This window comes from Phoxinus phoxinus (genome assembly GCF_949152265.1).
Source record: "Phoxinus phoxinus genome assembly, chromosome: 10".
In the NCBI taxonomy this organism is placed as follows: domain Eukaryota; kingdom Metazoa; phylum Chordata; class Actinopteri; order Cypriniformes; family Leuciscidae; genus Phoxinus; species Phoxinus phoxinus.
The window spans coordinates 13342445-13365385 of NC_136885.1; the positions used below are offsets into that span (position 1 = coordinate 13342445).

The window sequence follows — 22941 nt, forward strand, 5'->3', positions numbered from 1 at the left end:
GCTAGAAAAAAAAGCTCTAAAGAGGAGAATTTGCTAATTATTTGCATTATATTAGATAACGAAAAAAATATTTATTAATTTTAATGACTATTTAATGTATGTTTGAATAAATCTTTTAAGATCAGTTTTATTACACCCAACATTTCAATGTTTAGAATTTAAAAAAAATTGGCAACATAAATATATCATTACAAAGTTGATTATATACAAATGTTTATATACAACTCGGTGTTGAGAGTTGATTAAATATGATTTCTGTTTTTCAGTTTCGGTAAAAATAAATTTTGGTGCATCACTATGTGAAATGTTACGTTTTACTGTGTTTTTGTTTGTTTGTTTCTTACTATTTTTTTACAAAACAAATTCTAGCACTATGCTTTCTCTGTGTAAAGTCTCTAACTTACTTAATGCATCATGATTGAGTGATTTGAAGAGCCCCATTAGCTGTTAAACAAGGCTTAGGACTGTCTACGCATGAAATTGATGATCAACAACCAAACGGATGGGAGTATACAGAAAAGAGAATGGAAAAAACTGGTCTGATTCTATGGTCAGATGATCTTTGCGTTTCCTGCTCTCTCGTGGCCAGAGTCACATGGGACGGAGACTGTGTGTATTTGTGTATCTGTGGGCAGTTGTCTGCGGAAGCAGCATAAGCGCGGTCTCACTCGGACAGAAGCTTTATTGATCACAGGGAGGAAATTGAAGAACATAGGACCATGTTCATTTGTAGTGGTGTTTTTATCCAAATAAACCATGCAGTCCATGCATGAACTATGAGCGATGAATGCTAATGTTATCACATATATGTTTGAGAGGACCTGTTCTGGACTATTTCATCACTCCTCACTGGGGTACCAGCGTCTGTATGCGTCCTTTGATTCTCAGCATTCCTTCGCCACCTCTCACTTTTGAATGCTGAGAGTCGGCAGCGCCCCCTGCTGGCCGCACTGCTCATGCCACTTTTGGGGAACTTCAATCACTACATGTTTTCAGGGATGCCCCTATATATTTAAAATGTCAGATAGCAAATAACCAATCATTTTATATCCAATATTACAATAAAAAAAAAAACTTTAAATAAAATTAAAACTAAAATAAATATTTTTATATAAATTTTAAATCCTACAAGTCAAATTATAATAAACCATTTGAAATGGTTATTGATTTTGAGATTAAGATTAAAGATTACATTACCTTCTTTTTTTTATTAAGCAAGTGTTTCTTTTTGTTTTTTGACTGTCAAAGTTGTAACTATATATCCTGCCCTTTTTTAACCCAAAGACCTGAAGGCTTATTAGATTTAATAGAAAAGCTCAAATATCTTCCATTTGTTTCCATAACCTGTAAAAATATGGCTAGAGAAAAATGTGTTGATTCAGATTCTAACGCAACGAGCCGGATATCGGACAGCTAGCCATCATTTTTCCATTGTAAATAATATGATTTTCTAAGAGCCTGTGTCCTCTCCTGTTTTATTCTAGGAAAACTGTCTCTGGAGGAGTTCATCAAAGGGGCGAAGAGTGACCCATCCATCGTGCGTCTGCTACAGTGTGACCCCAGCAGTGCGGGACAGTTCTGAGAGCAGCCTCATGCTTCAACCTTTTATTTATTTATGGGTTTTAATTTAGTTTTTGATATAGTCGCAGGGAAATGATGGCGGGTCAGGTGTTTTTTCCAGAGTAGGGCATCTGGGTCTCATCAGACTGAGCTTGGCCAGATCTAGTAACACACACACACACACACACAGAGAGAGAGAGTTATTGGCTGTGCTATCTCTGCAAGAGGCCTGTGATGGAGTGAATCTGGGCAACTAGAGCGTTCATCTGAGCTCCAATCACTTCCTGGTGAGAAAAGAGCTTTCAGTGTCATGTTAAATACATAGTTTCATTCTTATCTTCTCTGGGTTTTAGATGCAGCAGTTTAAGCTTGACCAAGACCGGGATTTAATATGGGAAATGCACCCAGTAGAAGAGAATGTTTTGTTCCTAATTCTTTTATTTTTATGAATAAATCTGATGCCTGAATCATTGTTCAAACGGATGACCGCAGTGGCATCACTTTAAACACCTCAGCCTTAGTGATCGAAATAATCGGGGGAGTTTTCAACTTTATTTAGATTAGTTTATAAACTTATATAGTTTAGGTTCTCTCAACTCATTGTTCGGCCAACTTTATTATTGGCAGATCACAGTATTATTATCCCATGGGACCAATAAATCAGGCATGTAGATTTTGTAAATGTACACGGAAGTTTCCCCGCGTCATGCTTCCGATCTTAAGAGCCTTATTAGTGCTGGAAGCGCACGGTCAGTTTAGTGTGGATTAGTTTGGTTTTGGTCGTACAGTCTACTGTTCAAATGACTGCGTTCTCTTTTTCCAGTTTTCTAATGTTTGTACTCTAGTAACTGTTAGGCCTGTACATAAATCTGAAGTATCAGACACGCATGCGAAACTGTTCCATCTTAGGATGCAGCAATGGGTTTTATTGACGTTTTTAGCAAAAGCATGTAACATCAAGTTTATCTGCATTTGTGGACAGGAGAGTATTTGTGTGATTTGTATGCATGTGTTGTGGTTAATATCAGTTACGGCCCTGTTCGCTCTCACCCTGGTTATAGGTGTCGTGATGCATCGTTTGCATTCGCAGAACGTTTCTGTTCTTCAACAAGAACTAAAGCTTTATTGATTCAAAGCTTCTTTGATTTTATACAATCACTTTTATCTTTATCTCTGGATTGTACACCTGAGCATCAAGTTACTGAATTGCCTTAAACGCGCACTCAAGTGTTTCTGTGGGTTTTATCAAGCTTAAGTTGCAGTAAAATAGCTTGCATCTGGAATGATAATCCTTCACATGTTGGGGAGTTTAACTCTATGCTTGAACAGATGTAGTTAGTTATGTTATCATTCTGAGAGACGCTCATTTCAAAAGTGTGTAAATGGAAATAGGACCCATTGCTTTTCAAATGCCCCTTGCACTCATGTGGTACCTATACTCGTGTCCATTTCACTTGAATTCAACAGTAGGTAGAAAGCATTTCTACAGTTCCCATATCACCCTCTGTCGTGCTCTTAGTAATCCTGCCGAAGCCGCAGAGATCCACACTCCTGCTGATGTTCAGTGTTCTCGATGTCCCTGTGAACGTCAAATGCCTCACCGCAGTGCATTTGGTTCTGCTATACTGTTAATGAACATAATTGAATGTTTTTATCGGTTTATTTTACTCATTGAACAACTGCTGTTTTGTAAAAATATTGAAAAAAAGAAAAGTTAAAGTGGCAGGTCAAAACTGCTCTATTTCATGTTTATGTAGTTTTTCGTTCTTTTTTTTTTCTCTTTTTTGAAACATCTGACGTAACATTTCTGTATCACAATTATATCGTGGTCAGGTGCCAAAAATATGAATGCAGTATTGTAGAAATTTATACTGTACAATTGTTATTTCTCAAACAAATTGTTTGTAATTGTTGCATTTTGTAGATTTTGTATGGTAATCTGTATTTTGTGACTGTAGATTTGAGACATAGAAATTTGTTTTGGTTATCATATTGAGCAGAAATTAAATCTGGAGAGAACGGAGTGTGTTGTTGTTGCATTTATTTGCTTTTAGAGGGAAAACAAATCTTCAATGGCAGCTACTGATCGAAGCTCCCCAAAAGTGGTTGAAATGTAGTAGTACCCGCTTTGGCCACAAGATGTCATAAAATATAAAAGGAAGGGCTCCAAATAGAAACTTAAAGTGCTTCATTTATAGAACCTTTTAGGGCTTTATGCATTAAGTTTTAATTTAATTTGTTTAATTAGTTCGTTTTTATTTTGATTCAGTGTTATTAATTAAACTGCTCATACACGTACTTTATCACTAGGAGAAAATAAAGTAAATAACCTGTTAAACGTGAAAGCATTATGCAATACTCTAAGACATTTCTCCTTTATATAGAAAAGTTGCTTGCTGCATTATGCTATTCTGCTCACTCCATACACTATAATTACAAAATAAAAAACTGATTTGTTATAACTTATATTGAAATATTTATGTTGCATTATTATTGGGACCCTTGAAATTTAGCTTTGAGGTCGTCTGAGATGTTTGTGTTAACCTGTGGCAAATTCAATTGAAGGGACATGATTTGGAAACTCAATAAAAGGTCGAACAGCTGAAAATGCATATCAGAGTAGAGCACAAACAAAGCCATTCAGCAGCAGGCACTTAGGGAAAGAAAAATATTGAGATGTCCTTAATTAAAACCTGGTCCAGAACCTCGGACAGGCCAGAAGGTCCACCTTTCCCACAGGATAATAATCCCAAGCACACAGATATAAGACAATGCACAGGCTTGTGGACAACTCTGTGAATGTCCTTGAGTGGCCCAGTCGAACATATCTGGAGAAACCTGAAAATGTCTGTCCACATCCAGCCTGACGGAGCTTGAGAGGATCTGAGGAGAAGAATTCAGATGTGCAAAGCTTGTCGTCATATAGCCTACAGAAAAAGACTTGAGGCTGTAAAGGTTCTTCAACAGAGTACTGAGATAAGGCTATGAATACTTATGCCACGCAATTATTTCAGTGCCTTTTTAATAATGTTGCAAAGTTGACAAGTGTTTACGGTCACAGAGTTGTTGTTGTTGTTTTTTTGCTTTGTCATGTGGTGAGGAGTGTAGATTGATGTGGAAAAAAGTAATTTAAAGCTGTCGCAAAAAAAAATGTGGGGGTGAATACTTTCACAAGGCAAATCCAGAAGAACTGTGGCAACGTCTCCAAGACGCTTGAGGAAACCTTCCTGCAAAGTTGGGATGCTTTAAAAAAAATAATGTCTTCAATAGATTTTATTTATCAATTAACTTATAACTAAATCAAATCAATATTTGGTGTGCACCCTTTGCGTTTAAAACAACTTGCCCAGCTTTGAAGATCGGTTTCTTCAAGCGTCTTGGAGACGTTGCCGCGGTTCTCTGGAGTTTCTTCATGTAATCACAGACAGACTTGACAGACAGACTAGACAGATAGTGAGATCAGATCTCCGTGTGGAGCAGACCGGCTGTTCTCATACAAAAACCCAAAAGGAATGTTTGGAAATGTAAACTATTTCCTACTGACACACTGCCGCAAAAGATATAAATAACTGGAATTTTTTTGGATGAAAATACTAAAGTGTCGAAGACTTTTGCACAGTATACAGTGAAAGATATACACATTTGCCTTTGGCGTTTACTTTTTTTCCACATGGAGTGAGAGATTGTATTTTCAGGAGGCACGAGTGTGCTGTTGTAAACGATCTGGTTTCTGTAGATTGGGGCGGGCCTTGTTCCCATGCTCAGGCAAGAGATGACATCATGTGAATCATGTGAGTCAGCAGGGTTAGTCCTGAATTGCTCGCTGATATTTTCCCATCAAATTGAATTTTAATATGTTGTAAGTGACATAAAGCATGTACACCTTAAAAAGGTGGTGCGTGAGAAAGATTTTCTTCATTTGAATTATCTAACAATTAACAGACACACAATATGAGGATGCTGCGTATGAAGTTTTCTGAAGACAACTCCACAGAAGTCTTTGCCCTTTATTGGACTGGTGCGACTGGTAAAATGTGTCGATTCAGTGTGTGTGTGTGTTTGTGATGTATACTACTATCACATTTTGCTAACAAAGCAGAATCGTTACCTGTCAGACAGGTAGAAGCTGAAGCGTCTCTCCAGGTCAAAACAGGTTATTTTTCTTTTCAGGCATGCCACACCTCCTGTGAAATGTCCCATGAAGTGTGATAAGGATGTTTATTTTATTTTTAAAAATTTTGTAAGAGCAAATTAAACGCAAAAAAAGCCATTTAAAACAATGAAAACCAGACTGATAATTAATGTATTTGTATATATATGCCTTCATGTTGGTGAAAATGATGAAATATTGTTCTGCACTGAGGTGTCAGTTTCGGTTCCCATGACTGACGACAGTGGGTCATAGTAGATTTCACCTCACTTCTAGTCTTGTTGAAGCCTGCTCATCTGTGATCTGTCACGTACACAATAGCACTTAAATTATTACGAAATTATGATTCTTTAAATAATAAACAAAACAAAAAAAAACAGTTGGGTTTTTTTGCTGTTGTTTTTTTTTTTTTTTTTTTTTTTTACTGGTCTGCTGAGCCCAGGCCAGCCAAAATCCCAGATCTCCCCCCGATCCAAGCAAAGATAGAGCACATTTGACGACTTTAAAAAAGAGCCACACCTGTTAGTCTAACAGACACTTTTATTTGCAGCCCTAACAAACAAATATCAGTCTGCTGGTCAACAATAGCTGTATTTGGATAAGCACAGACAGAGGGCTAAACGTGAACAAACATTCCCCTTTCCCAACAAGAACAGCTCAATGGAAACAGAAGTCATATTTCATTATACTCAGTTGGTTAAATATAGACAACTCTGCCATCTGTCAATGTTATACAGACCTAAAGAACGCTATAAACAAAGCGTAGCCTATTATATATAGGTTATTTACTAGAGGTTTAACCCACATTTATACATTTTCCATAGAAACGCCTATCGAGTGATTTGTCATTGCGCAATTAATGAAAAATTCCCAAGAACAGAATGATTCTCTATTTCAGATGCATGTTTTTAACCGTGTAACGTGCAGGTAGCGGCCACGCCTTCTTGCATTTTTCAGCCAATCACCGTGTCCGAATCAAAGCAGCTGCGTGGGGATTAGCTGGCTCGTCTCCTCCTCCAGGTACTGAGAGCGCACCTTTGCTTGCTCACAATAACAGTCACCTTGAAAGTTGCCAGAATTAACACAATCTACCGCGTGATCCTGGATGTTTGGCGGTTCACCTTTGTGCGGAGCAGACGGAGGATGCTGTAATGAGAGTCGGATGCGAGAAGTTGTTTGACCTGTAGTCCGAGTTTTCTTTCAACCGTTCCCTGCGACTCACCTGCCGCATCTCCACCGACCTGAAAGTCCAGTTTCACTGTGGAAGCCCCGCACTGCACATGGCTCAGGAGGAGAAGTAAGTCGCCAATGTAAACACTAATGCTATCTATAAGAAATTGCTAACTTAAGGAAATTATATAGCAACAAGTTTTAAGAACTAGGGGATTTCATGACGTGTTGTATTTTCATGTGTGACGTCACGTTATCGTGGCAGGTTGTTTTGTTTGATAAAATGCTTAGTAAATTTGTCAGCTTGCTTTGATCAAGCGGTTATTTTATTACATTATCTAAAGGTAAACTAAAAGGGAAAAGGTAGAGGTCCACGAATAGAACCCTGAGGAACTCCATTATATTTATTATTATTATTATTATATCTGATAACAGATCACACAATTTTCTGTAAAGCTGCTTTGAAACTGTAGTATTGTGAAACGTGCTATACAAATAAATGTGAACTGAATTATTAATATTATTAATATGTTTAATTAATTATATAAATATTTGTTTTTTTATATACGTATTTAGATGATTACCAGTGTAAGGTGTTCCAAACTATATAAACTGCAACAAGAAAGAACAAGTGTGACAGATTGATGTTTTTTCTTTTCCTCTTCTGTTTGTGTTTGTTTGCTGTAGAACAACTATAACGGTGGGCCAGGGCAGGTGGCTTATATTAGCTAACATCCTTGTACAGCCCCTCCCATGCAACCCTTCCTCACTGTAGTATCAATATCCAGCAGGATATAGTCCATTGTCCCACAGAAAAAAAAGCAGTTGTGTGGAAAATGTAAAAGGATAGTTCTGGGAATTTCAGTTGTATGCTCCTCCAGCCCTTTGTAAAATTAATGAACCCTAAGGTATAGAGAGAGGTGGTATTATTGGGATCAATCCTGTTGTCTATGCTTCAGATTGTTTGATGCATGTATGTGGATATCTACAATCTTGTGTGTGTATATATATATCATCATACTCGTACCTAGACCCTTTTATGTGCCCTCTTTTTAAAATAGCATGCCTGTATTTTACAGTAAGCGTCTGGTGGTGGTGGTCCCTAATGAGATGAGCCTTCCATCACGCCGTGCCTTCACGAGTGAAGATGAGGCATGGAAATCTTACTTGGAGAATCCACTGACCGCTGCCACCAAGGCCATGATGAGCATTAATGGAGATGAGGATAGTGTGGCCGCCCTGGGAATCCTTTATGATTACTATAAGGTCAGAGGGCATCTGTAACACACTACAGTTAAGAAGGAAATTAATGTGCTGGTTAGGGGTGTAAATATTTGAAGACATTGTGCCAGGAAGTTATTATACCCATTTCTTGTCCCTTTAGGTTCCTAAAGAGAAGAGGCTCTTACCAGTACCCAGACTTCCAGAGGATCATGAAAAGAGGTCAGTCAATCACACAATTTGTTAAAGCTTGCTTTGATCAAGTGGTTCTTTTATCACATTACCTAACAGGAAAAAGGAAGCGGCCCACGAATCGAACCCTGATGAACTCTCATTTCTAAAAATAAATGTGAACTGAATTATTACTAACATAACAAGTTGAGTGAAAGATTGATCCTTGTTATCCAGCATGAGTTGGGCTTTGATAGTAGCAAGTAAATCATTTACTTGCATTTTGTTTTTAGAATCTTAAATATTTCTTCATTGTAGGCCTTTAATTTACTTTTTTATCTTAAAAAAAAAAGTCCATGTTCCGACTTGAATAATTTGAACTAACCCCTTTGATTTCTGACCTCTTTCTTTCAGTCGGATCGGTCAAGATGGTTTTGAGTCCACGGAGAATCGTATTCATGTCCTGAAGTCTCTTCCAGTCAACCTGTCCTTGAATACGGACATGCACAGTGCAGAAAGTAAACAAGACCTGTACGATACCATGCCGGTTGAGGAGGGTGTTGTGGCCACTGTGAAGGCTGAGGTTTATGCTCAGTCATTCTCCAACCATCACCAGCAGCAAGGGCTTCAGTATCAGCGCATGCACTACCATTCTTTACAGAACTCAGCGAGCGCCAGCAACGACGGATACGCGAAGGATGAACAGTGTAGTACACCAGATAGTAGCAGCTATGAGGACTCCTACATTGAAGAGCCTATGGTGAGCTTTCTGCAAGTTTATGACTATCACTGGTAATGGTATACAGGCCTTTGCACATCTCAGCGATAACATGCAATGCAGTTTAGAACTATTTGTTTCTTCCGTACGTTCACACGTCTGTCATATACTGTTTTTCAGAAGTACAGAGCGCCCACCACAGTAGGGGCTGAACATTTCGGCCAGGCACATCCAGGGGTGTAAGTACAGCAACCCTTAATCTTTATTTACACTACCATTCAAAAATCGGGGGTCTGTAAGATTTTTTTTTTTAAATTGTCTTGTGCTCACCAAGGATGCATTTATTGAACAAAAGTACAGTAAAAACAGTAATATTGTGAAATATTAATGCAATTTAAAATAAGTGTTTCTATTTTAATATATTGTAAAAGGTAATGTATTCCTGTGATGTAGACCTCTAGTCTTTAGTGTCACATGATCCATTAGATTTGGTGATCAAGAAACATTTCTTATTATTGTCACTGTTGAAAATAGTTCTGACACTTTTTTCAGGATTTTTTTAATGATTAGAAATTTCAAAAGAACATTTATTTGCAACAACATAACATTGTAACAATGTAAAAGTCCATACTGTAACTTTTGATCAATTTAATGCAAATTTGATCACTTTTATTGCGGTCAAATCAATTAATATTGATTAATTGTGATTAATCGCATCTAACAAAAGTTTGTTTACATAATATATGTGTTTATATATAAAACACATATATTATGTAAACAAACTTTTATGTTAGATGCGATGAATCACATTTAAATGATTTGACAGCACTAAACATTATTGCGTGTTAGTTATTTCATTTAAAATAACATGCACTATTTAAATTCTAAACTCAAATTATTTCTAGATGTTATAATTCTCTGTAAAAGTACATTTGAATCACAGTAATATGGATCTCTGTATTAGAGCCTGCAAATTCTGAGCCATGGTGTCTCCGTGTTTTATTCATTTTGTTAAATTAATAGCAGTGGTCCTTTCAAATTCAGGAACTGTTCCTCTGAAGACTCCCTTTTATTATTGATGATTTTTCTAGTAAAACTGCTTGAAAAGATGGATGCATCATTTAGACAACACTGATCATTATTGATGAATGATTATATATTAAATATTTATATGCCGAAGCCAATATATTGGTTAAAATTAGATATATATCTACATGAGGCTGATTACAAAAAAGTGCCCAACTATAATGAAACAACCGCAGAAATATATATTTTTTCCACAATTATTTAACAAATATAAGCCTACTATGTACAAAAAGGTGCAAGTGTGTCATAGAAATTGGAAGGTTCGTTGATCATTTGTATATGATTTATTGCCATGAATAAATTGACTTTTATACTAATCAGACCCTATAAGCGATAATATTAAAAATATATATTTTCTTAATGAAGAATGTAAATCATATAGCATATGAACTTGTGCCAAAATCTTTGTTGAATGCAGACTTGATTACAAATATAGACAAACATATAATTTTTTTCCCCAAAAAAAATTCTATTCACACAAAAGTGTTCTCATCCTCTCCTATAGAGACATGTTCCAGTACAATATAGAAGCGAGTCGTTCGGCCCGTGAGAAGGCAGGCGAGGGACCCATGATCTACCTGAACAAAGGCCAGTTCTACAGCATCACTCTCAGTGAGACCGGGGCCCACAAGAGCCTTCGTCACCCCATCAGTAAAGTGCGGGTGAGTTCTGCTGCTACCATGACGAGCACTCTTAACCCTGCAGCATATTTGATGTGAAGGACCAGAAACCTATTGTGACTCTTGTCTCTCTCAGAGTGTAGTGATGGTGGTGTTTGGACAGGAGAAGTGCCGAGATGAGCAGCTCAAACACTGGAACTACTGGCACAACCGTCAGCACACGGCCAAACAGAGAGTCGTCGACATTGGTGAGATTCTGCTTGATGTAGATCTTTTACTTATGTCTTAAAGTGCCCGAATGCTATTTTAAGGGTTCCTAATTTTGTTTTGGAGGACAATGTTTACATTAGGGGTGTTGAATCTTGTCACTGTCCCGCAAAGTTCAGCTCCAACCCCAATTAAATACACCTGAACCTGCTAATGAGGGTCTCATGAGGCATACTAGAAACTTCCAGATAGTGTTGAGGTAAGTTGGAGCTAAACTCTGCAGGACAGTGGCCCTCAGGACTGAGTTTGGACACCCCTGGTTTACACGCATCCAAGATAAAAAAACACACATTTTCTCATAATATACATTGCAGCATCAGCTCTTTGCTCACAGTGTCTAAAGCGGTTCGTTAAAGTATTCAGTCTCTCTAAACTCCTCCTTTCTGAGAGCCTACTCTGCTCTGATTGGTCAGATTGGCCAGTCTTGTGATTTGTTTTACCGTATCAATTCTAGTCCGATTCCGAGTCCTTTGGAAGTGCATGCAAAGTGGATTTGCTTGCATCATTTTTGTCAACAACACTAACCAAACTCTTCCAGTCTCAGCCACAACTAGTGTTTGAGGCTCAAAGCAGATGCTGATCGCATTATGCAAATTAGCTACAGTACAATCCTATGTAGGTTCATGCAAGAAGTTAGACGACTCGTTTCAGGGAGTTCAGGTCAGGTCAGGTCAGGTCATTTCAGTTCAGTTCAGGTCAGTTCAGTTCAGTTCAGTTCAGGTCAGTTCAGTTCAGTTCAGTTCAGGCAGTTCAGTTTCTTTTGGGAGACAATAACTTCATTTGTCGTGCACTTTTATCATTGAAACTTTGCAGAACTTTTACATTCATAAACATATACATGACACACTACATGAATGGAAAAAGCATAATAGGGGCACTTTGAACATGCACGTTTTTGGCTAATTTCACGGGCAAAAATGTCCATTCCCCATTGTCAATAGTGCAATGTGTGAAGCACAGCTCACACAGAAGTCCCTTTCAAACCAAGAATCACGATGAATCTGCGAGACCAACTTGAAGCCAGTGAGAAATCTTTCGCTCTCACGCACTGCAAAAAATGATTTTCTGCCTCAGTATTTTTGTCCAGTACAAATATCTAAACATTCTTAAATCAAGATACAATTACTTGAGAAAAAAATTACTGAAGATAATAGTCTTGTTGTCTAAAACATTTTTTTATGCTTTAAACTAGAAAGAATATCTGCCATGAGGGATAAAGTTATTTTCCCTTTAAATTGAGTTTATTTTTCTTACCCCATCTGCTGATATGTTTTCTTCTTTTAAACATAAAGTCACTACATTTTGAACAATTCAGAAAACAAGACTTAATATCTTAAAGGGATAGTAGACAGTTGACGGTAGCCATTGACTTCAATATTAATCTTTTCTCCTACTATGGAAGTCGATGGCTACCGTCAACTGTCCGTTTACCAACATTCTTCAAAATATCTTAATTTGTGTTCAACGGTAGAAAGAAACTCATACAGGTTTGGAACAACATGAGGGTGAGCAAATTATGACAGAATTAAACATTTTTGGGTGAACTGTCCCTTTAAGTAATTTTGCTTCTCAACTTGATTTAATGATGTTCAGATATTTGTAAACAAGCTATACTGAGGAAGAAAATATTATTTTGCAGTGTGCAAAATTCCCAATAGTGTGGATTCCTATTAAAATGACTGGATTTCACATGCAATAATTGGCAGAACAATGGTAAATATGAGCGTACCTTAAGAATGACACAGTGTTTCGGGGTGTGTCTTTGTATGTGTGACTCTACGTGTGCATCATTGTAGGCTATTCTTTTTTTCTCTTTTATTCTCTGTGTCTGTATCACTGGGATACCAGATAACCAGAGTCCCCTCCTTTTGTTCATCTTTTTTTCTTCCCAGTTCTTCATTGACTTTATTTAAGGTGTATCCTAAAAAGGGGTCTGCAACTTTAGCACAATGCTTAGGGCAAAGTATTCCATCATAACTCCCAGTTGGGAAGCATAAGGACAATGGGGGGTCAGGTTAAAGGAAGTTTTTTTTTTTTTTTTGGACACCTGGGGGGCACTGTGATGGTCTTCTCCGTGGCAGCTGGCAACCTGACGAGGTTTTGGTATGATTTTGGAAGAAAGAAACCCGATCTGCTGATCCTGATGTTGTCCTGATTTGAATAACAGTATCCAGGGATTTTTCATAATGCCTGAGGCTGAAGATCAGGATTTGAATAGGAGCGTTAACCGTTTAGGAGGGGGGAGTCGAATCCACAGACAAACGGGAGCTTGGGAAAGGGTCCGGCTCTTTTGTAAACGGAAGGCTTGAGTAACATCTGCCATACATTTAAGCGGAGTTATATTTACACAGCAGGCAGGTACTGTGTCGTAGTCGTGAACCGTGTAACAGAACGCCCGCGTCTGAGGTCAAAATTCATCTCGCTGTGTTTTTTTTGTCTTTTGAATCTTTAAATGACTGAATTTAACCTGAAGTGCTTAAATTTGTTTGCAGCTTTGCATATTATATTCATATTTTACTCAGGGCAAAACATGAAAGTGCGTTCCCACATTTATCTGGTCTTCATGTTGTTTGAAAATACAGTCGGGTGCAAAAGTCTTTGTGAAAAGTTAGCATTTTGCAATTAATATTATCAGCATAACTATTCGAGTGACATGAATTTGAGAATGTCTTTTATATAGGATTTGGTATTGTCCACCTTTTGTTTTAATACGAGCAGCACTCGAGCTGGTAAAACCTGATGATCATGTTCTCCAGCATGATTTGAGCTTGTGTTTCAAAGAACTGGACTTTAGCACAAAGGAGTTCAAATGGTCACGACCTTGGTTAGAGACTTAATGTTGTAGAATAACACCTGTTAATAATATGTATTTGATTCAATTTATTTTATTTATCCAAATAATATCTTGAATCCCAGATTTACCATGTAGCCTCAGACATTTAAAAATAAAAGTTTTTATAGTAGCCTATTTATCCCAATTTAATTAGATGCATTTATTAGGTTAATTTTTTATTTTTTTATTAATTTGGTATTTTGTTTTGTTCATTGAAATAAGATCTTGAATCCAACCTTTCTTTGAAAAATATATTTTATATATTCATTTTATTTAAAAAAATATATTTTTAAGTATTCTGTTAAATTTATTTGATTCAAAGCAGCTTTACATTGAATAACAGGAAGATAATGCAACAAAGTTTGTTTCGACTGAACAGCAGATCTAGAAAAAAAAAATAGTGTCATTGTCCAGCTTAAGTAGGTTCAGTGTTGATTCATTTTGGTTGTAAAAAAACAGTAGTTATTAGTTTAGTTCATTTATACAGCAGCTCTGGAGAAAACAGTGATGTCATCGTCCAGCTCAGTTCAGTTCTCATATAATGTCAATGCAGGCAGATCCATAATATTGTTGAATATTAAGTGTCCCCCATATATAGTGTTGAACCCCACTGTACACTGTTAAGGTCTTAAATAAATTATATTAAAGAAAGATTACAACTTAAAATATAACTAATATAATCTTGTCACTACTCATCTTTCACCCCTCAGCTGACTATAAAGAGAGCTTTAACACCATTGGCAACATTGAGGAAATCGCATACAATGCTGTGTCCTTCACCTGGGATGTCAATGAAGAGGCAAAGGTGAGTCTTCAGCTTCTCCGTTTTTACCTGGATGTTAAGTTTGCTGTGTGTGGGTCAAGCTGAAGTTGTTTGCTAACAGCCGCTTAGCCTTCTCCTCCTCTTCCCTGCAGGATCATATTCACTGTCAGGAGGCTTTTTCCTTCGTAGTTCCAGTGCTTAACAAGCTTACTTTAAGTGCACTCTTAAGGGTGGAGACGTCCACCCAGTGCTCATGGTCAATATTTGTCTTTTAAAATTGGGCTTTTGAAGTAGCCTTATACTGTAATTGTAATAGCCAGTGGAAGACTTAAAGGGGTGGTATAAGAAGTCTTTGATGTCCCCAGGGTGTGTATGTGAAATTTTAGCTCAAAATACCCCACAGATATTTTTATATAGCATGTTAAAGTTGTCACTTTTTAAGGGGGAGCAAAAACACACCGTTTTTGTGTCTGTCCCTTTAAATGCAAATGAGCTGCTGCTCACAGCACAGGGGGCGGAGCTACAACAGCTTGTGTCCTTTTACCTCACGCAGACATGCACTGAAATTTTCAAAACCTTTTAGCCTTTTTATGTTTAAACTGAAGTCAGACAATGATGGAGAGACTCAAGAAGAAGTGACAACATGTAGACAACATTTCTGAATGATTAGTTGGTGAATTTATGTAGCTTATGTGTAGTTTACTTCTAGTCACTGATTAGCATATTCTGTCTTGATAATCTATAAATTGTGTTTTGGGGGTGGGTTTTATGTAAATTTTAGGGCTATAGATGTCACTAACCCGGGAGGAATGTCGTGTAGTCCCTACCAGCCGCTTGTTGTAGTCCTTATAAAGCAATTTCTTTAAAAGAAAATATCTCTCTTTGCTTTGAACTTTGAGCGTTGTAACTTTGCTCAAACTGCATTACACACTAACTAAGGTTAGAAAAGTGAAATCATAATCAACCACCCCTTTAATAGAAGAGCCCTAATCTTTGGAAAAATGGTTCTGGAAGCTTCCTAATTCAGATAATGTGTGAAGATGGCATTTTCTGAAAATTGATAAACATTTACATGCGTTACATTTTAAGAGCCAACTGATGGTGATTTGATAGTGTAGAAGGGTGTTTAGATTTCAGTGATATTTGCTCGCATGCTCCCACACGCACATTCACACAGAAAGACAGAGCCCACACTAGAGAGATTTATCCGTGTAAGCGTTTGCTAACGGATTCCTGTCAGAGTCGATCACGTGGCCCTGAGAAAGCAAGTGGTTCTCATAACATTGAACAACAAGCTCCTCTATGAAACAACAGCTACAGGCACAGACATGAAAGAACGGGAGACCGTCAGTGGGAAACTATTTTCACCTCGGGCTGAAAGATTCGCTATAGCTTTCATCTTTCAACAGTCGTTTTTCCAGTGTCTCTTGATGTATTGGCATAAAACAGGTTACAGTTGGGAATATTTCAAATCAATTTTGTTTTGCTTATACTATTTGAATAACCTACTGACAGGCACACAATGAATGAGTGGTTATGCGGTTTTGTTTAGAGTCGCAATTTATAGATTTTATTTGATGATTTAACATTCAACGGAGAAGATTGATTATAATAAAGGTCACAACTGATAGAAGGTTTTCTCCACAAAGAAGCAAGAATGTTTAGATTAAAGATGGACTAGTGCTAGTCTGGGAAGCAATCCCAAAATAGCTTTTTATTCAGGACGAGTCTATTAATCAGACAGCCTGTAAAGTGTGAGGGTGAGGTGTGTCGTTTCACCACCTCTTAACATGTTTCCCAGAACTTATGTCTGCCATTGCCCAAACCGATAGTGCCGCCCCCTTAAATTATGCCATTGATTGAACCAATGGCGCCAGTCCTGGACCGTTGCAGCACGTCTTTACAGCTTTTATAAGTACGAAAGTTTAAAAAGTTAAAAATGCATTTATTCATGCTTTTAAAAAATAATAATTTGTAAATATGTGCAACGTGGACATATTGACTAGCACTTCAAAAGAAGTTTTAAAAACATGCAGTGGAACACAAAAATAGGGAAAATGTCTCGAGCCACGTTTCTGCTGCATTTTTAAACACAAGATGGGATCATAACACTCAGATGTCCATCTAGCATATTTCCATAGAAAAATAATGGAAGGAATGGCTCCTCACTATGTTGTTTTCTAGTTTTGAAACGCAAAAACAGGTTCCACGTGAACGGCCCCTTATTCCACTGTTTTCTAGTTTTGAAACGGAAAAACGCAAACATTCCCCTTACAGTTGAGCAGCTTGGTGTGGAAAAACGTCCCCCTGGCTCTCCTCTCATAAGATAATACGACATGATTGCCTGGCCATACTTGACATTTCCCAAGCTCAGAGATGCATGTTTTGTCAAGCTGATTTTTGCATGCATCTCATCATCTTCTTCTTCTTCTTCTTCTTCTTCTTCTTTTCCAGGTTTTCATTACGGTGAACTGTCTGAGCACAGATTTCTCCTCACAGAAGGGAGTCAAAGGTCTTCCGCTTATGATCCAGATTGACACCTACAGTTATAATAACAGGAGCAACAGACCCATCCACAGAGCCTACTCGCAGATAAAGGTCTTCTGTGACAAGGTTGGTGATGCGTCAGTGTGACTGTTGTCGGTCATATACATGCATTGGAGTCACAGACATCAATCGCTTTATTTGCTATAAAATTGTTATACAAAAGTATCTACAGTTACAGTGGCATCTTCCTGTGTTTGCCATTGACATTTCCTGTAGTGGCTGTAATTACTTGACTAACATGTAGTATGTGGTGGGTATTATTATTAAGTAGATTTCATTTCTATTTGTAAAAAAAAAATGTCAATCTCTTTCTACTGTCTTTTCCTACAGTGGTGGGATTTTGTGTGTATAATGGGGAATTATGACGCTTTATAACAAGATTGTAAACATTATTTACACAGTTAACATGTACTACATTCTCACTTAGGTTTCATGAATTAATATACTTTTCATGGATTTGTTCAACTTTTGTACATTGTAACACCATGGTAGTTTTTTCAGTGATATTACATCACCTAATTTTAATATTAAAATAATTAGAATGAGTAGAAATTTGCATAACCCAAGATTTGAAAATGCTTCAAATTCATTGTTAACTATTATGTAATGTTATTGTATACGCAGTCTTGATATATTCCCAACCAATCCTAAACTAACTCCAGTTCACTTAATAGTAAATAGTGGTGTCTTCATTTGTGAAATTTCAGGGCATTATTCTAATAACTATATTTGTGTATATAAAAAATTAAACAAAGACCCTTATGTGTTGCAGAGTTGTGTTATAAAATGTTCAGTACAGTTTAATTTATTTTTCCTTTCTACCAGCCAAAGATGATTCTGAAAGGAAAGTTTACTGTCATGCTGTAACAAACGCTACATTCACACGCATCTGACTGACAGATAAACCACACACGCTCGTGTTGTTAATGTTGTGGTTATTTCTGCAAACAGTTTGCTTTGCACAACTGAGTTTAAAAGCAACACAAGTTAAAGACAGCTAACTTTATCATATATTCATTGATATGTGAACATACATTTTAGACACTCCGTCTATTGCTTGGTCCATGCAATACATGCATGTCCTTGAATGAGTGTGGTTTCTAGCATATTTACTTCAACTGCTCAGGTCATGTCAATGGTATGACCCATTTCAGGGGTGGCCAAAATTACAATTTAAAATCAGAATATGAGCATAGCTCATTTAACTATAAAATGTACCCTCAACAACAGTATGATCACACAAACTCATCTCTTCTGTACAGGGAGCTGAGCGAAAAATTCGAGATGAGGAGAAGAAGCAGCTCCGGAAGAAGGTCAAAGGTCAGACTGTCGGCCAGGGACATGATGGTGAGAGTTCTGGCAATCAACCAAACGTTCATTTATACAATGTGGTGCCATTATCCTTAGATGCTGTATCCATACATCATTGCTCGTATAATGGATAAAATGCACTTCAGTCATATCAACTCTCGGGATAGTTCATGAAGCATTTTATTAATGTAAATGTAGTGTACGTAGGTTTGTTCTTGGCAGACTAGATCTGCTATGTTGACGCTATGGTTTCTCTAGTCTAGAACATTAAATGAACGGAAAAATGCTGTTGTTAGAGAGAGGGAGACCCGCGTAACAGATTTAGGGAGGTGGTGCTGGGGAGGAGGTGGAGGGCTAGAATAATAGTTTGCATATAGCGCACATATTTAGTGTATTCGTTCAGATGTGTCATGGTTATAAAGTTCCCTAGTCATGGATCTATGAAACTGATTGGCTGTGGAAGTTACATTGAAACAACCATTTAAAAGGCTAGAACTATTCATTCATATTCAACTAATCCATGGCTGAACTATTCATATAGTCGTCACATATTAGGTGAAAACCTGTAGTGCAAACTTAGACTGTTTGTGATGAATATGATGACACTGACCTTTTTTGTCCATGGTGTCTAATGAATTTATACGTTTCAACTTGCTGGTTTTGACTTGAGTCACTGGTTTTCTTCACCCTGTTAGGTAAGAGAGGAGGTTTCGCCGCTTTATCTCAAAAGAGGCCAGATATTACACTTTTCAAAACTTTGACGGACCTGGAGTCCCAGCCTGTCCTCTTCATCCCCGATGTCCATTTGAACAACCTCCAGAGAGCCGGTCAGGTGAGGAGGAATGATCAGTGCAGTTCTGAAGTGACACTAGAGTTGTTTCAGTTCTGAATTGTTGGGAATTGACTGTCATCATTATAGAGCATGTGCAGTTTTAAGTCTCTATAATGTTTTCTCTTTGTTTATAGGTGTTCAGTGTTGGTGTTGAAGAAATGGAGAGTGATGGGTCAGTGTGATTACTGTGAATGTCCTCGTTTAATCGAATTGTATTGGTATTTAGGGATGCAAGATATGGCTTTACCATAATAGTTATCTGCAGAGATTTTTAAAATATATAATGGAGGTTACATATTGTTTTTTTTTTAATTTGTGGATGCTTATTTTCCCTATTTTTTATTTATTTAGATTACCTTAGCCGTCATGCAACTGTCACTTAAAATACATTTTAAAAAGCACTAATAACAATGTTAAATGTAATCTTTAGCAGCTCTCTAAATCAAAATTATAATATTGTGAGGCCTTAATGACTTATTGTAGTTGTTGATATTTATTTAATTTGGGCAAAATAGTGTAAAATGATCAGCCACTCATTAATTTTGAAAATAACATGAAAATATCATCTTTTAATCATATTCTTATATACCATGCATCCCTTTTTGTATTATTTAATTTCATAAATATATATTATTATCAGACCAGTAGAATTAGTTTCTTGCAATAATACATTAAAAGGTATCATCAAAGAAGTATAAAAATAATGATTTCATCTGTTTATCACACAGGATGGCCATGAAAAGATCGTTCGCTCATCGGTCAGAGGAGGAAGTTTCTCCGCCCGCCAAATACAGCAGAGAGGACAAGAGAGGTATGCATTACTGCATAGGTGTGAGATTTAAATGTCAGTGCAAAAGAATATATTCTATATTAAAGCTTTTTGAAATTAATTTTACATGTTTTTTTTTTTGTTTTTTTTTTATGTTTTTTTTATTTATCATATTATGTGTATTTGTGTTTGTAAGTTTGTGTGCTCCTATGCTGTGAAACTAATTGCCCCACTGGGGGACAAATAAAGGTATTGAACTTGAACTACCTGCACATTATGTTTCTGCAGTCCTGCTGTACGTAAGGAGAGAAGCTGATGAGGTTTTTGATGCACTGATGCTGAGGTCTCCAACACTGAAAAGTTTACTTGAGGCAGTAAGTACAGTGTCACACAGCACATGGGATTTACACTGTTTCTTAAAGGGATAGTTCACCAAAAAAGGAAAATTCTGTCATAATTTACTCAGCCTCATGTCGTTCCAAACCTGTAGGACTTTTGTTCGTCTTCGGAACACAACGCGCTTGTGCTCATTGGTTCTTGCAGAAGCTCAAACGTGCTGCGTAACATGAGCATGAACCTCATTGGTTCTTGCAGAAGCTCAAACGTGCTGCGTAACATGAGCATGAACCTCATTGGTTCTTGCAGAAGCTTTACCACAACTGATGTGTGCGTTGATAAATGTTTATATGTGAATAAACGCCTAAATTCAATCTGTTTATCATATAAACTGACCTTGTCTCTTTAAAAAAATAATTGGACTAAACTGCTCAATTCATATGGATTAGTTTTACGATCTCTTTATGAACTTTTTGAAGCTTCAAAGTGTTAGTTGCGTTGATTGCCGGTGGAGGAAGAGAAAGCTCTCAGATGTTATCAAAAAGATCTTAATTTGTGTTTCGAAGATGAACGAAACTCGTACGGGTTTGGAACGACATGAGGGCGAGTAATGACAGAATTTTCATTTTTGGCCCTTTAAAGAGGAAGAAGTAATTCGGTATTACACTGCGTTTGGTAACGGGTCAGATTACTCTTCCATTGAATACAACAGAGTTGGAAATAAGCTGCCATTCACAGAGGTTTTTTTGTTCGAGCTGCTGATTTTAAGGTCTTTTTCCCTCCCCCAAGATATCTGGCAAATATTCTCTTCCTGTGGAGAAGATGACTAAAATCTATAAGAAAAGCAAGAAAGGGTGAGTAAACATTTACCTGTACAAAATCCATTCCCTCAACTTTTATCAGTGATAAAAGGAAAAATATATGTTTTTGTTTTGTTTTGAATTGTTTTAATGTTCACTCTCATTCAACCACTAGTATCCTGGTCAACATGGACGACAACATCATTCAGCACTACTGCAACGAGGACACGTTTATCCTGGCCATTGACAACCAGGCCGACTGTTTCCGGGTCACTCTCACTGAAATTTAAGTGTTAGTGCCGCAATGACATGGTTCTACTGGAGAACTTAATTGGGACCCTGAAGCACAACACACAAATCATTATGTGCATCAACACTGCTATTTGGTTCTTATGACATCTGTATTAGAAGATGAAAACGCCTTCGGAAGTCACTAACTTGGGAATGCACTTCCGTGGACCTGCTGGTACAGATTAAATTGTTTAAATAAACATTATGATGGACAGTCTGAACGGCACATACAAATGCTCTTCCAAAGCACTATAACATGGCAGTCAGGTTTAATGCCTTTTTTACTCTTTGTGCTGTCTCCCCCTTGCGGCCAACAACGTGCAGCCGTAAAAAAAAGTAGGCCTACCAGACTTTAGCATGCGTTGACTTCCTTTATCAATACTTCGATGATATTTAAACAGTAAAGAGATCTTTATCATTCAAGGAAGACATGTATTGTACATTATATCCACAACAATGCCATGAATACACTACTCTTCACCTTATGTGTTGCATTGAATGCATATACCGGTATATTCCTCATTGTGTTATATGTTGTTGTTGTTTTTAAACATACCTTGTACATATTTTTTATGGTTGTATTTTATCTGTTGAATAAACAAGTCCAGAGTCTCTTCACTGTTGTACATGCACGTGTATTCATTTGGTAAACTGTTGACTGACCAATTGAAATTTGGGGCCTTGTGGGCCTTGAAAGTGGATTGTTGTAGCTGTCAACAGAAAGCTCTCAGATTTCCTTAACAACAACAAAAAAATCTTTAGTTCTGAGGATGAACGAAAGCCCTACGGTTTTGGAATGACATGAGGGTGAGTAAATAATGACAGATTTTTCATTTTTAGGTGAAATAACCCTTTAAAATGAAAAGTATTATTAAAGATGAATCATGTTTTGTTTTTTTGTTATAATGTTGCAATATTTGTTTTTTATTATTTGTATGAAATTTGCATAAAATATATGTACGTGTCCTTGCTTTTGCTCAATATTAGTTAATTGTTTGTTTGTTTAGGTATTATGTGCTTGTTCATGAAAAAGAAGAGAACTGAATTTAAAACCACTAATCATATCACATTTTAATATGCAAACACACCCTTTGTCTCTTATTTGTTTCCCAGGCTTTTGGTGTGTAATTATTATGCAGGGATAGGTGTCTCCATCCCAGTCTATGTATAAGGAGGTTCGGTCTTTAACCCTAGGGGGGATTTGCTTGCTTTGAGTCTGATAACTGCTGATTCCTGTTGCAGTGTTTTCCAATCGCAAACAATATGAATATTAAAACTGTAAGCATCTGACAAGTTCCCAAACTGGTTTCTGGTGTTTTCTGAGAAACATGATGCAGGTCACAGGTCTATAACCCAGAGCTTGAGAAGTACTATGGTGATGAGGTGCAAAAACAAGACTAATTGCTGTGCTTTTCAAATGTGTTTGAAATTGTATTAATGTATCATTTATTTTAGCCAATATGTTGATATTTTGTACATTATCTATCTAGCTGTCA

General features: G+C 37.1%; 2 protein-coding genes across 3 annotated transcripts in view; both read left to right on the forward strand.

Annotated features, from left to right (window-relative positions):
* Positions 1-3583, forward strand: part of ncalda (neurocalcin delta a) — a 55250-nt gene extending 51667 nt beyond the window's left edge. For both annotated transcript variants that reach the window (XM_079626463.1, XM_079626464.1), the window contains exon 5: positions 1485-3583. In XM_079626463.1, coding sequence (XP_079482589.1) covers positions 1485-1582 — 98 coding nt within the window. In that variant the 3' untranslated portion in view covers positions 1583-3583. The remainder of the gene's footprint in view (positions 1-1484) is intronic.
* A 3107-nt stretch (positions 3584-6690) lies between these two features.
* On the forward strand, positions 6691-22744 carry grhl2a (grainyhead-like transcription factor 2a). Its single transcript, XM_079626421.1, has 16 exons — positions 6691-7007; positions 7960-8146; positions 8265-8323; positions 8687-9032; positions 9171-9229; positions 10582-10738; positions 10833-10944; positions 14507-14601; positions 17014-17172; positions 18369-18453; positions 19113-19249; positions 19384-19421; positions 19978-20060; positions 20307-20392; positions 21144-21208; positions 21330-22744. Exons 1-16 carry the CDS (start codon positions 6991-6993, stop codon positions 21442-21444), a joined length of 1800 nt encoding a protein of 599 aa, XP_079482547.1. The 5' UTR covers positions 6691-6990; the 3' UTR covers positions 21445-22744.
* Positions 22745-22941: the final 197 nt, after the last annotated feature.

Coding starts and splice junctions, on each gene's coding strand:
- grhl2a (XM_079626421.1), top strand. Junction 19,250..19,383: donor ACCTCCAGAGAGCCGGTCAG/GTGAGGAGGAAT, acceptor CTTTGTTTATAG/GTGTTCAGTGTTGGTGTTGA. Junction 20,061..20,306: donor CAGCAGAGAGGACAAGAGAG/GTATGCATTACT, acceptor ATGTTTCTGCAG/TCCTGCTGTACGTAAGGAGA.